At 44.9% G+C, this 15,273-nt stretch overlaps 1 protein-coding gene across 11 annotated transcripts in view; it reads right to left on the bottom strand.

Moving 5' to 3' along the window:
- Positions 1 to 15,273, bottom strand: part of FMNL2 (formin like 2) — a 316,452-nt gene that overhangs the window by 19,349 nt on the left and 281,830 nt on the right. For 5 of the 11 annotated variants that reach the window (XM_046019160.1, XM_046019156.1, XM_046019157.1 and 2 more), the window contains 7 exons: positions 13,238 to 13,348; positions 10,482 to 10,631; positions 8,387 to 8,488; positions 6,338 to 6,650; positions 5,795 to 6,007; positions 2,901 to 2,921; positions 560 to 684 (listed from right to left, as the gene is read on the bottom strand). In XM_046019160.1, the coding sequence (XP_045875116.1) occupies positions 560 to 684; positions 2,901 to 2,921; positions 5,795 to 6,007; positions 6,338 to 6,650; positions 8,387 to 8,488; positions 10,482 to 10,631; positions 13,238 to 13,348 (1,035 nt within the window). The remainder of the gene's footprint in view (positions 1 to 559; positions 685 to 2,900; positions 2,922 to 5,794; positions 6,008 to 6,337; positions 6,651 to 8,386; positions 8,489 to 10,481; positions 10,632 to 13,237; positions 13,349 to 15,273) is intronic. The other 6 variants (XM_046019163.1, XM_046019161.1, XM_046019162.1 and 3 more) reach the window with 2 other exon arrangements.

The following is a 15,273-nucleotide window of genomic DNA, read 5'->3' as shown; positions in this document are numbered from 1 at the left end:
TTTTTTAAGCATCAAAGAACTGACGTTTTCTCCTCAATATTGCCTTTGATCATGGTTTACTCTATTTTCCTGTTTGTGCTACGACACGACTTAGGCCACACATACAGCTATGAATGTCTCAGCTAGAGAACTGATCCCATCTGGCCAACTCAACGGCTCTTCACCAGTTACCTTGCAGGACCGGCCACCACAGACTAGAACTATCTATCAAACCAGACTGTGTGATTACTGAGTTCTTATTCACTGAGAGTTCAATAAAGGGTTTTTTATGCCCTTTTAGAAATGAAGGGCAGGGCTCATGTCAGATAGATATTTTGTGGCATTCACTGAAGAGAATCACAACCACTCCATAGTAACATAACTTCTTAAATGTAGTTTTGAAACCATCTTGTGAAACAGTGTCCAATTTCATTCTCTAATATAAAAATCCTTGTCTTCTTTACATCAGGGCATTTAAAACACTAACATTGTATCACCAAACCTTCCAGGTTAGCAGGGCACCCATTTCAGCTTTGCTGCCCAGAGAGCCCTCCCTGTCCCTAATCCACGAGAAAGATACCTCCAGAATCCGCTCGTCATCAATCTCATTGAAGACCGTGCCATTGATCTGATTTGGCTTCAGGGCAACCCAGTTAAAAACTGGCATTCTGAATTTCGTCTTGATTGGCTTCTTTATTTTCACAGCTACAGAAGTCAGAGAGGTTGAAATTAAGACTCCACCAAAACCCCACGATCCTCAAGGACAATCGGGGAACAGTCCTTGCAGATGACACTTTAACACTGGAGGAACACAGGCAAGAGGCGCCCAAGGGTTTATAAGCACAGAAAACACCACGCCCGGCTTTGGCTAGAGCAATTTGAGGGCATCATTTGGTTGACCAATGCGACATGATTCATGGTCAAGTTGTCTAACAGCCAGGGGTTGATTTTTTTTTTTTTTTTTAATTAGACAAATGGATTACTGCGGTACACTCGACAATGTTAGGACAACGCTTAAGACAAAGTACTGGGGAGAAAAATGATTAATAATGTTATTAGACAGCAGGGAGAACACATGCTCTGGGACACTAGTGAGTGTGAGTCAGACTGTGAAATCCCATATTCTTGGTTCTAGAGCTCCTATTTCCAAACCAATCTTTAAAGACTATCAGAGACTGCAGGCAGTAGCTGTCTACACCACCAGGAATGTAACATCAAGAAGGCTGGCTTTCTGTTGCAGCAACACATTCTCATGGACCATTTTGACAATGGGGATTATATTGACACTGAGCTATTTCAACCAGGTCAAGGGCCACGAACAGCTCAAAATAGAAAAGATTTAAGATGACAGAAGGGGTACTCAGAAATCAGGATTAGTATTGCTTTTTGAGAATGGCCACGGTCCCTTCCCTGTTTCTTTAAAGAGCAAGTTCTCCCCAGGAGTCAGCTACATGTGACTAGAAGGCATCCATGAACCCATGAAAAACACAGAAAACCTCTTAACGGAGAAGAAGGGATATCTGTCTTTGAGGGGTCAGGTGAGGAACTGTCAACTCCTCTTACTGCAGGGAAATGAGCTTAAAAAAAAAAGGAAATTCATTAAAAATTCCATGAGTTCATTACACATCATAAAGAAGTCTCCCCAAACCATCGACACACACACGTGTGTCTATATATGCATGTATGTACGTGTGTGCGTGTAAATACGTATACATACACATACATACATATATATTTTTTTTTCTTAAGTCTGTCCTGGGCTGCTACCACGTTACTTGAGAGCTCCACTATTTGCCATCATTAGCGTACTGCCATCAGTAAGGGAGGGAGAAGGAAGTACAGAACAAAATAAACCCAACACACACTGGGCTTTTCCCTGGCTGCCTGCCATTCCTCCAGAGTTATGAAGGCCACAGACACAGCAGGAATGTCATCTGATAAATCCACACAAAAGCATGCAGGAACACAGAAACATAGCTTTTGCCAGACCAGCCCTTTCTACCACCATGATCTTGTAGGTCCCACCACCCGCCAGTGTTGGATGGCTCACCGCACTTCATTTTGGTCTACACTGCCCAGGAAAACCTGTGTCCTCTGTGGGACAAAGGAAGAGACCCTCCTCTAAGCTGGCATACAGAGGGAGAAGGGGGAGCCGAGAGAACCTGTGCAGGGATACTCCCACAATATGAGCTGGCGGGTCCGTGCCATTTGGTTCCACCATACATCCATGGACACCAGGGGTCCCAGGACATGCACTGAAAATTACTCCGTCTCCAGCTACCCTACTCTGAACTCACCAGCAAAATTATGAGTAAGCCTGAGATCAGAACACAGGCAAAAAAAAAAAAAAAAAAGTTATCTTTAGAAAGTTGTCTTAACTCTGACTGGGGAATGGGGAGTGGGTTATAGCAGAAGGGGCCTACAGGCGACCATGATAGACACTGTGCTCAAAGCATTCAGGCTAAAGGAGTGGCTTTGTGTGGGTGGGTGTGTGTTCCATAGAGAGAGCCAGAGACCAGCGGGAAGGGCCTGGAAAAGCAGCACCTAGCGGCTTGTCCTTGTTCTGTGGAGCAACTATCCTTTCTCCTCCAGAATAAGTCTAAAATCCTTCTAGAGCTGAGGCCTTAGATTCAGCTATGACTATTAAACTAAAGGGGGAAAAAAACCCAAAAACACTCTTTTACTCTCTGGGAGAAAGGAATATGTCATATAAAACCCAGGCTGCCTGCTTCCAGAGCCCTAATCTCTTTTACTAAAATGTGTGGCCAAACCTGGACCAACAGTCAGCCAACAGCAAGACTTCCCGCACATACAAGGTCCAAATGCGATGGTTCAGTGTAAGATGGGAGTGAAAAGATGTCAAGGCACAGTGTGACCAACAGAAACACACGGCAAACAACACTCAGTGAGGAGCAACCTACAGAAAAGCTTGATTGGCCCATCTTTTGTGGAAGCAGAAAGAACAAGAAAATACAAAAAAAAAAAAAAATTAGATATGGTTAGAGTCAAGCTGCTCAGCAGTTCACGCACTCTTAGCAGAGAATTTCATGCTTCTTGGACACATTTCACAAGGCAGCACAGAGCCAAAAATTCATTTCCATTCAGGCCTGCCTTGAAGACTCACTCACTATCCTGTTTTAAAAAAGTAATCCTTCTTAGAAGAGGGGAAAAAATGATTTCATTATCGTGGTCCGAAACAGCCATATTGAACTGTGCTATGTATTCCGTAAGATACGAGCCATGTTTTAACAAAAAATCATCGGCCAAGTGCAAATTCTTATTGTGAACTTACATTGCACATTTTCCCAAAGAGTCAGCAAAGGTTACGGACTGCCCGGCCATCTGTCACACATGACTGACACGGGAAATGAGAGCCACGCTGCTCTACCACAGATGTGAGGAAGTAAGCCTAACGCTTCAAATATACATTCCATGCTGTATATTTTCTCTATAAAATGCAAAGAAAAATTCACTAGATAAAATTAGAGGACTTCATTCAGGTGCCCTGTCTTGGCTGCCACGCACACAACAGCTCATTGCCTACAGAAGAGAGAGGCCATCCTATTGCCCAAGAGTCCAAGGCCTAGCAATGTCACAGGCTTCTGGGCTCCAGGAGCCCGTGGCATATCATCTCAGCTCTGTCCCTTGCCTCTACTGGGAATCCTGAATCTGTCTGGCCTCTTAACTCCAGGGAGAAAGTTACCCCGCACACTGGCAACACATCTCACATAATGTGCTACGTAACGTTCTTATAATCCTTAGAGCTTGTAAAACAGAACATCTTGTCATTGTTTAATGGACACTTATGGCACCAAAGAGAAGTTTCTTAAGTCCCACACAGCCCTCTAAAAATGGTGTAAGACACAAAGGGGACACCCTCCAACTGTAGCAACCCTGAGGGCAGCAGATGGTCATTAGCTGAACAGAAAGTTCCACACCACAGAGCTGAGGTAATCAAGAGAACCTGCAAGTGTTTAAAACTAAGTTGTGGAAAGAGTCCGGAGAGGACAAGACCCATTACTGAAGGGAGCCCTGGACCTGCACACCTCAGGCTCACACCAAGGCAGTTCTGAGTTCCAGGTGAGAGCTTGGATGAATGGAAGTGGAGGCTCTATCGTGGAGGTTGTGCCGAAGAGAAAGGAAGTGGTGCCAATAAGAGCCAATGAAGGAGCCACGGGCCATGGTGAGCGCTCTCAGGACACTACGAGGGAAGCCTCGTCCGTGAGCCAGGTGCACACGCCAACTACAGGTCTTCACACTCCATGGCTGACAGCAGCCTTTCCATGGAAGGGACTCCTGCGCCTGTTAAGAGGTTCTTGGTTCACATTCTAAAATCCAACAGTTCCAGGACGGCACACCTTCAACTTTTGCTTTAGGAAGCAATAAAAGTTCTAGAAGAAAGTAGTAGATGGGACTGACCTTGAACAGTAGGACTAAATCACTGGATTACTGTGAACATTACTATTTTTTTTTTTAAGATTTTATTTATTTGTCAGAGAGAGAGAGAGCACGCACAAGCAGGGGGAACAGCAGAGTTCTCTGGAGAAGCAGGCTCCCCGCGGAGAAGCCTGATGTGGGACTCGATTCCAGGACCCTGGGATCATGAGCTGAAGGCAGATGCCCAATCGACTGAGTTACCTAGGCAACCCCGTGAACATTATTTATTTGTTTCCTGGACAAGTTTATGGAAGTTGGAGTGGAAGGAAACACAATAGACTCGGTGTGGAACAAGGCGGCTCTGGGAGGCTTTCTGGGGCCCAAAAGACCTTCGATTACTAGGATGAATTAGTGCTACTGATTGGCTAGTAGAGCCGCTGATGGGACACTCTGGGGATAGGGTGGGCAGTCCAGGAAATCTCTCACAGCTACGACGGCCATTAGGCATTGGACAGAAGGCTCTGAGAACTACCGCACCTATCACAGTGGTAGTTCTTCATTGGAAATAAGAGACCTCATAAAGGGACTGAAGTGGAGGAGAAAGCAGAATTATCTGATGTCATGGAGATGGCCCGACTAAGCTCAAAGCTATTCAAAATGCCAGGAAAATGCTCCATGACAGGGAAAATGGCTTGTGGTATTTTAGAAAAGAGTAAGAAGTCACTTCCATGAGTCAAAAAATCAGAACTTCCATTTCAAGGCATTAGAACCACTTTCTCCCTCCCAACCCACACATGCCTGTTTCATTTCCCATGCGGTGGGGATGCCACATTCTCTCCTGGTTAGCAGGAGGGCAGCGGGTACGATTCAGAAGCGTTTCAAGGCACGGAGATCCCGCTGTTGGCAATGCTTCTCTTGAAGCTTCAGTTGCACTAGAGTGAATTCTGATGTCATCAAATGCACAGAAGACATGCCTGGAAGCCCACATCGAGCAATGACACAGAGAGCCATTTTCCCCTTTTGGAAATGACACTGTGAATACCTTCCAAAAACAGAGCCAAGAGCACCAGAAGCACTGTGCGTCAGAGCCCTGGCAAACAGATGCCCACAAGTGGTCGATGAATCCATGAAAATGCACTGATCCCTGAGAAGGGAACTTGTCTTTCTTCCTTTTCTAGGTGTTGAGAGTGGAAGGCAGGAAGTCTGCAAAAATCAGAACTCCCTGCTAGAGAGAGAAGAACAACAGCTACCCAGAGACAAATGACTCTGTGCAGGGCTTCCCCTGCCCCGGCCACATTAGCAGCCCTGCTCTCAGACTAAGAGGAGGTATACGGGTTTGCAAGAGACCTGGACTTGCAGCGAGGCTTTAAAAGCCTCTGGAGGTAACGCAAGTGAGTATTTCTTAACAGGTACCTGGGTCTGAATTCCGTGCTCTTACCTGCTAATCCTGAGTTGAAAACCACCGTGGGTGAGGATGTCCCAGGCAGCGGGGGTGCAGAGGGAGGAGGAGGGGGTGGTAAAGGAGGAGCAGGCACAGTCTCTGCTGCAGGGCCAGGGAGAGGAGGAGGAGGGGGCGGCGGGGGAGGAGGTGGGGGAGGGGGAGGGGGAGGAGGCGGTGGTGGCATGGGTGGCGTGACTGGACCATTTTGCACTAGCGAAAAAGAAGAAACAAATTGCCTTTGAAAACAGGGGAAGGGTTTCACCGGCAAGATGTCACGTGCACATGAAGTATCCAAAAACAAAACACTGAAAAGGACCCGGGAACTTTTTTCAAAGACTATACAATCCCACTGACAAATGAAGAATATACTGCAACACACGTGAAAGCTTCAGCTCTAGAAGCTTAATCTCAAAACGTCAGTTTTTAAAATCAGATAAAGAACCAGCCAACAAAAGCAGACAAAGGACATAAACGGACGATGGATAAAAGAAGAAATACAAATATCCCGATACTCTCAGTTCTCCCACCGAGGCTTCTTACCTGCTTCAGGCGTGTCTGACGATGGAGGTAGTGGGGGAGGAGGGGGGGGCAGGGGTCCCGAGGAGGCGGCCCCCGTTACTGGTCCCACAAAGTTACCCACTGCCACTTCTGACCCCGTGGACAATGTGCCAGAAGCCACGACTGGCAGTATGGCAATGTCCCCATCCCCTTTCTTCTGAATTTTAATGGTCCCTTGTTTCTCCAGTTCATGAATCTTTTTTTCCAGGGTAGACTGTCTTTGAATGGCTTCTTCTTTTTCTTTGACCATTTTCCTTAATGTGTGAACCTGGGTATTTGCATCTTTGTAGATTTCCTGCAAAAAGAGTCCACAGTCAACAGTTTATCTTCACATGACATTCATACCTATTACCATCCGAATGGCAAATTGAGGATCAAGAAAAAGGAGAGGAGAGGAGAGGACAGGAGAGGGGATGAGAGGAGAGGAGAGGAAAGGGAAAAGGAAAAGAAAAAGGGAAAGGAAAGAAAAGATACTTTAGGAATCCTATAGAATTCAGCCAGATCCTATAAAATCCCATTATCAATTGTTCATTGGTAATGCATGCAAAATATTCTAGCAATTGTTACTGTCAATATAGTTCTTTCTATTAAGAAGTGCAGCTAACTTAATTTTCCCTGCAGGTGGAGAGGAATGAGGCAGAAATGACCCAAAAATAATTTTATAGCTGACTCTGGAAAACTCTGAGGGTATTCGGGTGGGGCGGCATGTTTTCCTTTTATTTATTTTAAAATTCATTTGTAACTCTGAGACACATATCAGTTAACCGTAGACAAAAGGCCCTAAGTCAGATTTGGACAGAAGTCAGACTGGGATTAAAAATCTGCAAAGCACGGAATAATCTACTCACGAATAACCAGGGGCCGGTTGTTCTGGAATGGGATTCTCTGGCCTTCACAACGCCCCCCCTGACCAAGCTTAGGACAGCAATCCTTGTAAGGTTTTCCCTTTGGTATGCAGTTAACAGAACAGGCCAGTGCTTCCCTCTACTGATTACTTAGCCCTGTCTAGGCTTTTAGCAGAAAACAAAAAAGTTACAATATTCAATTTAAAGGCCATCCCCGTTCCTTTTATTGGGGGCCCAACAAGGTCCCAGTGTAAGGATTTTATGGAACTTGCTTGCTGGGTCTTGTACATGTGATCTCTCACCACAAACCTCCAGCAGGCAGGGAAACATTCTTCACACCCTGTCTATTATTAATAATCTGAGAGTCTGACTTGAATTGAGTCCATATGCCGCAACTTTGTTTCCATGGCGTGCCAAAAAATAAATTTCCTAGAGGTAACTGTAGGACATGTCAGAAAATCAAGCAACACACACAGACATGATAAGCATCGCATAAAATGTGCCATTTCATCAACAATGGTGTAAAGGCAAGCCATGTGCCTGAAAGCCCTCCAGGCATTTTGGTGATTTTATGTTCTGGACAGTTCTAAGCACACGGACAGCACTCTATAAATACCTGACATGTAAGGTAAAACAACGTTAAGGCCAAATAAAATAGCTGGGATTATCTGATAATAAAATGGTTTGGTTTTGCTTTGCCTTTTTTTTTTTTTTTAATTTTTTTGGTGAATTCCATTAGGTCTTGCCTGTGTTGATTTCACCATTTCTACGGCAACCACCAAATCTGGTTTCAAGTAGAAGCAAAGCAAAAGAAAATACAAAGAAGTCCAAGTCCTAATAAAAATAAATAAGTGGCATGAATTAAACCTGTTCTATGTTTTTATCTCCAAGCTAATGGGTGATCCACTGAATCAACTCTGACTCATCCAGATGGGAAAATACTATTACTCTCAAAATCTGGGATAAGAACTGAACCCCCCACATTTGATTGCACACACATGTGTATATGTACGCTAACTGTGTGTACCTTTCATCTGAGTATCCCCTCTGAAACGCTCCCAATAAACATGCTGCATGAGTGCAATCCTCTGACATGAACGTACCCCGCATTCTACCAGGACTAAAGCCAGTGCAGTGCACCTTTCCCGCAATGCCCATCCGGGGCAGCGGTCATCAGCACACTTACCCGAACAACATCCAGCTCCTTGTTCCTCTGCATGAGCTGCTTTTCCAGTTCCACGATCTTGGACATGGCTTCATTCTCCGTGTCCTGCAGTTTCTCAGACAACTGTAAAGTTTTTAAAGGGAAACCTGGGTCACAACACACAACCATTCTCCTCAGGTCCTCGGTTCTCAGAGAAAGGGGAGCTCAAAAACCATTCTCAGAGAGAGTGGAGCTCAAGGCCCATCAGAGTCCTACCTGTGTTCCCCAAGCTGTTTTCTGGAAATATTAATATTTATAATAGGATTCGGGATGCGTATTTGTTTCTAATAGGAATTAATAATCTACACATGATCCTTAAAAAACCCATACATCAGCTCCTTAGTGCCATCTCCCTCCATTTCTGCCAGAGCTGGCAAGAGTGGGGGACAGTGGTAAGGCAAGAAGGGAAGGTCACCTGTCCTGCTCAAAGAAAAGGCCATTAGGCAAAAGCTTTTGAAAATCATAGGTCCACAAAACTTGGTTCTGTTATTATGGAAAACCAGGTGAGAAAACAGTACTGCTGGTTTGATCCAAACTACCCAAATAATAAAAGTCATTTGGAGGGGCAGTTCAAATAAACAGCCGGCCCTCTACACGTGGCTTGTGTGACTACAGTCATGTGACGTTGGCTTCCCGAGGGAGACAGGGTAAACCACATGTTACATAGTTTCTTTTCCCATAAGGCTCTGAAAGTGAGCAACCTTGGATTTCACTGAAAATGACCACAAGGAAAGAAGAGATCACAAGTAAAGAAAACCAAGGGGGCAAGGTGAGGAGGAACCGTGGAGATGAAAAGCTGATCAGGTTCAGAACACGAGTCAAATCTTTCAGGGCAAGAAACACTGGGCCGGTAAGTTTGTTTCCTCAGCAGGCGCCAGCCACGACACAGCAGCACTCACGATGGTGGGGGGAGTGTTGGCTCACTCACTTGGCTTAACTACAGCCAAGAAGATGCCCATTTTCAGAGTGAGGGACGAAGGTGAAGGACATCCAGCACGTCTGATACTCTCAACCAAGAAAATGTGGAAGAAAAGAAACGGACCACTCAAATAGGAGAAAATAATATTGCTGCAAAAAGAGACCGTTCATCTATAAACAAGGACACTGTCAAGCAGAATTGAACAAAGAATTTGGTCCCCATAACACTTGGGTCTTTAAGAAGCACCATTTTTCTGTTCATTCCTGCAATATTCAAATATCTGCTTAATGGATGATCACAAGAACAGCCTCTGAAGGCCTTCAGTCTCATAGCTCAGTCTGTGGCAAGAAAAAATGAGCCTCTGCCCTGAAATGGAGTTGAGGTTATACAGAGAGGACACTCCTCAAAGAAGAGGATATAAGGGAACGCTCACCAATTTTCTTGAAAAGGTCTATTGTTGAAAAGAATCTTTTTAGAACTTGAGTAAGCATAAGGCATGATTATGCAGACATGCATCATGGACATAAGACCGCCCCGTCCACTGGCCTGTGTGGACACTCTGGGGTAGAGCAGGACTTACATTCACAAGACTCTGAGTGAAATATAACTTATTGACACATCAAACCAAACTCGCACAGAGGCTGAAGTGGGCGGTATCTTGCCTGGGCAGCCATGGTAGCTGCACTGAGGGACAGGGTTAGGTGGGAGGCAGGAAGACACAAGAGTCCATTAGTCCTGGGGCTTATTTTAGTTGCTAGAAGCCAATTGCCATGGGCCTATGGGGGCATGTGTGGTAGAAAATGACTTCTGTTCAGAAGAGCAGAAGTAGGAGAGGACTTCTTTACCTCAGCCCAGATTCACATACTCAAGTGACATATTCCCCTAACATGGCACCAATCACCTCACTCTTGGGTGCCTGTCTGTAACGAAGATGGCCAAGGAACCTGGGCTCAGCGGAAACCGAGCAGACGAGCTAAGGCAAGGCAACGGACTCCCCTTGGTTTTAAGTAACAGCCACGCTTTCTTTGAATGAACCCCGAGTGGCTTTTGACAGCTCTCTCTCTCTCCAGCTACAGCTCACCCCTACACTCCAAATCCTGTCACCGACCGCCCTAACAGCTAAGCGTGTGTGTGTCTCCTTTTCGGAGATGTAGTTACATGAGAAATGTTCTCTTCCAGCTCTTCCACCCTCTCCAAGGCTGCGTTCTTGGTTTCAGCGTCTTCCAGCAGAGCTCCCACGTCGAACACGTTGTCCAGGTAAGCCTGAATCTGCACCTGGAGTTTGTCGCTCTCCGTGTGCTTCAGCTTCTAAAAACCAAAACACCGAGAGAAGGCGGCGTGAGCCTAACTGTGGAAAGAGAACGCAATGGTACGACAGCCTACGTGTCTCTGTTTGTTCCAAACACTGCAGTCTTTTCCAAGAGAGGGTGTGATGTCTCAGCCTCCTCGAGACAATCACGGAGTGTTCAAGTGTCTAAGAAGCCACTGTCAGATTACTTCCTGGCGAACACCCTCTCTCAGATATACACCCATTTCCTCCCTGATCTTTCCTACAGATATATTCCCCATATCGACATATTCCAAACCAGAACATTTTGATACAGGTGAAACTGGACAACAGAAAACTTAAGAAGCAGCTTCAGAAGACAGCAAAGGTCCCAGGTGTGAGAGGCATCTGTGTGCAGAGGAGGTTAGAGTCCGTGTAATTTGCCTGACTAGAGAAGGCAGTTCCACTGAGGAAGAGGGTTAGGCGGGAGGTGGGGAAGACACGGATGGAGTTTATCAGCCCTGGGTTTATTAAGTTGCTAGAATCTACCCTCCAAGGTAACTTCCCCACGATACTGCCTCAGCATATGGAGTTTAGGGCTTCCCAAAGCATATACAAGGAAGATTTCCTTTACTCCCTGCATTACAGGCCCAGGCATCCCAAAGGAACTCAATCAGCTTTAAGGTGAAATTAGAGATCGAGAAAATCTGTGAGTCTTCCTTACAAGTAACATACATCCTGACCTCCCCCTGGGGGAAACAGATGAGTAGCTAAAATATTCCTGGCCTAGGGAAGATACCAAAAAACATAGATTGAACAAATCAATGGCCACTTATAAGGGTTTTTGTAAACCAATGAAGCATTTTCATATTATATGCTTACAATATTTATCTTCTAACCACCTCTATCAGGGTCCAGAACCAACAGATCAAGAAGTTAGAGAAACAGAGTTTTAGAAAAAAGTTTTAAATTTTTTAGAGGAATTATGTTCTACATAAATTCTCAGAAAGATGGGATTTTCTCCTTGGTCTAATCTGGAATTCAGTAACTTAGCTTGTCCCAAAGAGAGTCCATTTCATCTTAGTTTAGGAGTACATGCTAAAAAAAGACATCTGAACAAGGGCAAAGCCCTTGTTTTCCAGAAAGGAAAATAAAGCAGGAGCAAGGCAGGTTTCCTCACCAAGTACACCATGGGTTAACAGGCACTACCTCTCGCCATCGCAGCCTGGAGCCCAAAGGAGCTTTGCACGACCATCACAAAACTGAACCCACAAGACCATTAGTGATTGGTAGACCCAGTGGGCGCTCAAATCCTGCCACTCTCAGAGCAGGCAGAGAAAGCAGAGAGAGAAACCTTGATTTTAGAGCAGGGAAAACCTTTCAGTGCCAAATTCTGTCAAAGATACTAGTGATTCTTCAAGTCAGAAAACAATTCAAACAACTCTATAGCGGAAATCTGTCACGCCTGTCCCTGAGCACAGTCCTGAGACAACAGGAGTGTCTCCAAGGGCAGCCTAGCCGGTGTGCTGAGCCAGGCTGAGCAACTGATGCTGTGACTCTGCTTCGCAATAAACTGTAATTCCCTGCTTCCCCCTAACAGAGACAGGCAGCTAAACTCTCGAGAGCTCCAAGGGAAGCACTTCGATCTTCTTCCTGGCTAGAGACAAGACTGGAAATTGAGGTTAACAATTCTTGCCCTCTCGCGAGTGGCCCTTCAAATTCAAGTAGACCACTGCTGTACAGAAGGGAAACAAAACTTCTCAAAAATCAAAGGACATAGGGGCACCCTATGCGCACATGGCTACTCAAGTCCATTCACGGTTTTCACATCAACTTGCTATTTCCTAGGTGAAGAGCTACAGGGAATTGGCTAAGTACTTCTGCTGGGGAGTCAGAGAAAGAGAAACGTTAGATCTCCTTCTCCCAAGAACTTAAAAGTGGAAGGCTGAGGGGCACCTTGGTGGCTCAGTCTTCAGCTCAGGTCATGATCCCAGAATCCTGGGATTGAGCCCCACGTTGGGCTCTCTGCTCAGCGGGAAGCCTGCTTCTCCCTCTTCCACTCTCCCTGCTTCTCCCTCTTCCACTCTCCCTGCTTGTGTTCCCTCTCCTGCTTTGTCTGTCAAATAAATAAAAAATCTTTAAAAAAAAAAAAAAAAAAAAAGGAACAGCCAAAGCCACAAAAGCATTAAACAGAATGTAATCGCTACCTGAGGAAGTCTCTAGTGTCCATTTCCTCTTTTTATTTTTTGTGCTCTCAACATTTATTCATCACTCTTTGCAGTCTTGGTTTGATGGGGTCCCCAGAATAACCAAGAACCTGAATTGCCCAAGAGCCAGACGAAGGGTGCAAGACTTGCCCCAGACGGAGCTCAAACACGGAGCAAAGCTGCAGCAAGGCTCCAAGAGGTTGTCCGGCCCCAGTACTAAAAGACTACTGGCAGAACACAGCTCAAGGTCCCAGGAGGTCTGCAAGAATCCAGTTTCTCTGGCCGACTGCATCACTCGGAGAGGTTCCCTTTACCCAGCGCTACGGGACCCGACCACATAGAGCTTCGAGTGTTCATTAGTCACGGCCGAAGTGCATCTTTGAAGGCAGGCAAAATAAATCAAGTCTTACACTGGAGCCAAAGGTCGCAGCTCTACTTACATCCAAGTATTCATCCAGGCCTAGCTTGGTAAATTCATACTGGAGGTGCACTCTGAAATTCATGTCTTCCACTGAATGGACTACGATGTTAATGAACTGCATGGAGGCCACCTGCAATGAAATTGCCAATGGGTTACCGGGCTCCCAACCGGTCTTCTCAGTTTAATGGCAGGCGGATGCTTCCAACGTCACACAACTCAATGCACTTACCCGTCTCCTTTTCCTTCCTTGCGCTGGGTCATTAAAAACATTTTACCATTTTTTTTTTTTAATTTAAAAGTCATAGAGATGCCACAGTAGGATGCCGCTCCTTATCTACTAGGACGACTATAGTCAAAATGTAAGTCTGGCAAGGCGTGGACGAAGCAGAACCCACAACTGCCTGGAACGTCCACCAGTGCAGCCGCTCCACAAAGTGTTAGAAACAGAGTTCCCATAGGACCCGGCCATCTGCCCCTGGTATGTGCCCATGGGAAATGCAAATGCATGCCCGTATAGACACTCACACACAAATGTTCACAAAACCGTTATTCACAACCAGAACGTGGGGGGAAAAGATCACCACTGTCCATCAACTGATGGGTTAAACTAATGTGCCCTATAAGTACACTGGAGTATTATGTGGCGATAAAAAGGGATAAGGTACTGCTGCATCTTCTAACTTGAAAACATTATCTATGTGAACAAGTCATCTTCAAAGACCACATGTGTATGACGCCGTTCCTATCAAACACCCAGAACAGGACGTCCGTGGAGATGGAGTAGATTAGAAGCTGCCGAGGACTGGGGACAGGAAAACGGGCAGAGATTACTAATGGGGATTCCTTCCAGCATGACAAAATGTTCTAACTTAGACCTCAGGGATGGCTGCATGACCCTGCGAATATGCAAAAATATCCTGTCGGGAATAAGTTAAGATGTTATGTTCCTCACTTCTCAGTAAAACTTTTTTTTAAAAGTCTTACAGGTATATACAACAAACTGTGTAATGTGTTACAGGTATATCATAGAAAAGGTGAACAATTTTATAAAAAAGAACATTTAGAAAATCACCTATCATCGTACCACAGGCTAATCACTTCTAAAATTTCACCATGGGCCCCATTATACCAACAAGATCATAACAGGATCTCTGACCCAACTTCCCATTTTAAACAACCAGTTTCCATTCCACAAAAGCCTTGGATTTACTGCTTTCTCTCCACAGCTGCATCAGTGGCACCGAGACCTGCCACAGAGAAAACCAGTTCCTGGTTTGGTAAAAGAACAAAACGAAGTTCAGTAGATCTGTTTTTGGTTTTTTGTTTTTTTTTTTTTTATGATTTTTATTTTTCAGAACTCTCTACCCCCAGCATAGGGCTCAATCTTACAACCCCAAGATCAAGAGTTGCATGCTCTACGAACTGAGTCAGACAGGGGCCCTGTTTTGCTCTTAACAGTGACATTTATAGTGAAAATATCTTACTAATGTTTTCCCTCTATGGGTAAACATGTTCTCTGCAAGGAGGCAGAATGAGTGAGGGATACAGATTCACATTTACTCTGAAAGCTGCCTTCTTCCTTTCTCCTCCAAACCCAGTTTCTTTTATCTTTTTTTTTTTTAATTGTTTCTATTGAGTTAGATTCTCCTTTGAATGTAAGTCATACATTGGATGATATCTCCAGAAGACAGTGAGCTCTCTAGGTTATAAGAAGACTTGCAATTTACTAAAAAATGACTTCACGTTCTGTGGTTAAATGAGCTAAAGATTTCATCAGACTTCCCCGCCTCCCCTTTGGTCCACCAAAAAAAAAAAAAAAAAAAACAACAAAAAACAAAAAACAGGAAAAAGGCCTTAGGCTATGCTAGAAAAATTTCTATTTTATGAGGAATAAGTTGTTTGGGAGGTTGTACAACTTAACTGCCTTCCCAAGTCCAGTTTAAGAAAAGCCTCATTTTCTGGAGGAAAATATGGTTCAATTCTGGCATCTGTCCATTTCTCTTCTGAGTATCTGTTGAATTTTAAGATAGGCCTGAGAGGCAACTATCTGCTCAG

This window comes from Meles meles, chromosome 9, assembly GCF_922984935.1.
Source record: "Meles meles chromosome 9, mMelMel3.1 paternal haplotype, whole genome shotgun sequence".
NCBI classification, from domain to species: domain Eukaryota; kingdom Metazoa; phylum Chordata; class Mammalia; order Carnivora; family Mustelidae; genus Meles; species Meles meles.
This window is presented reverse-complemented; position numbering and strand designations above follow the sequence as displayed.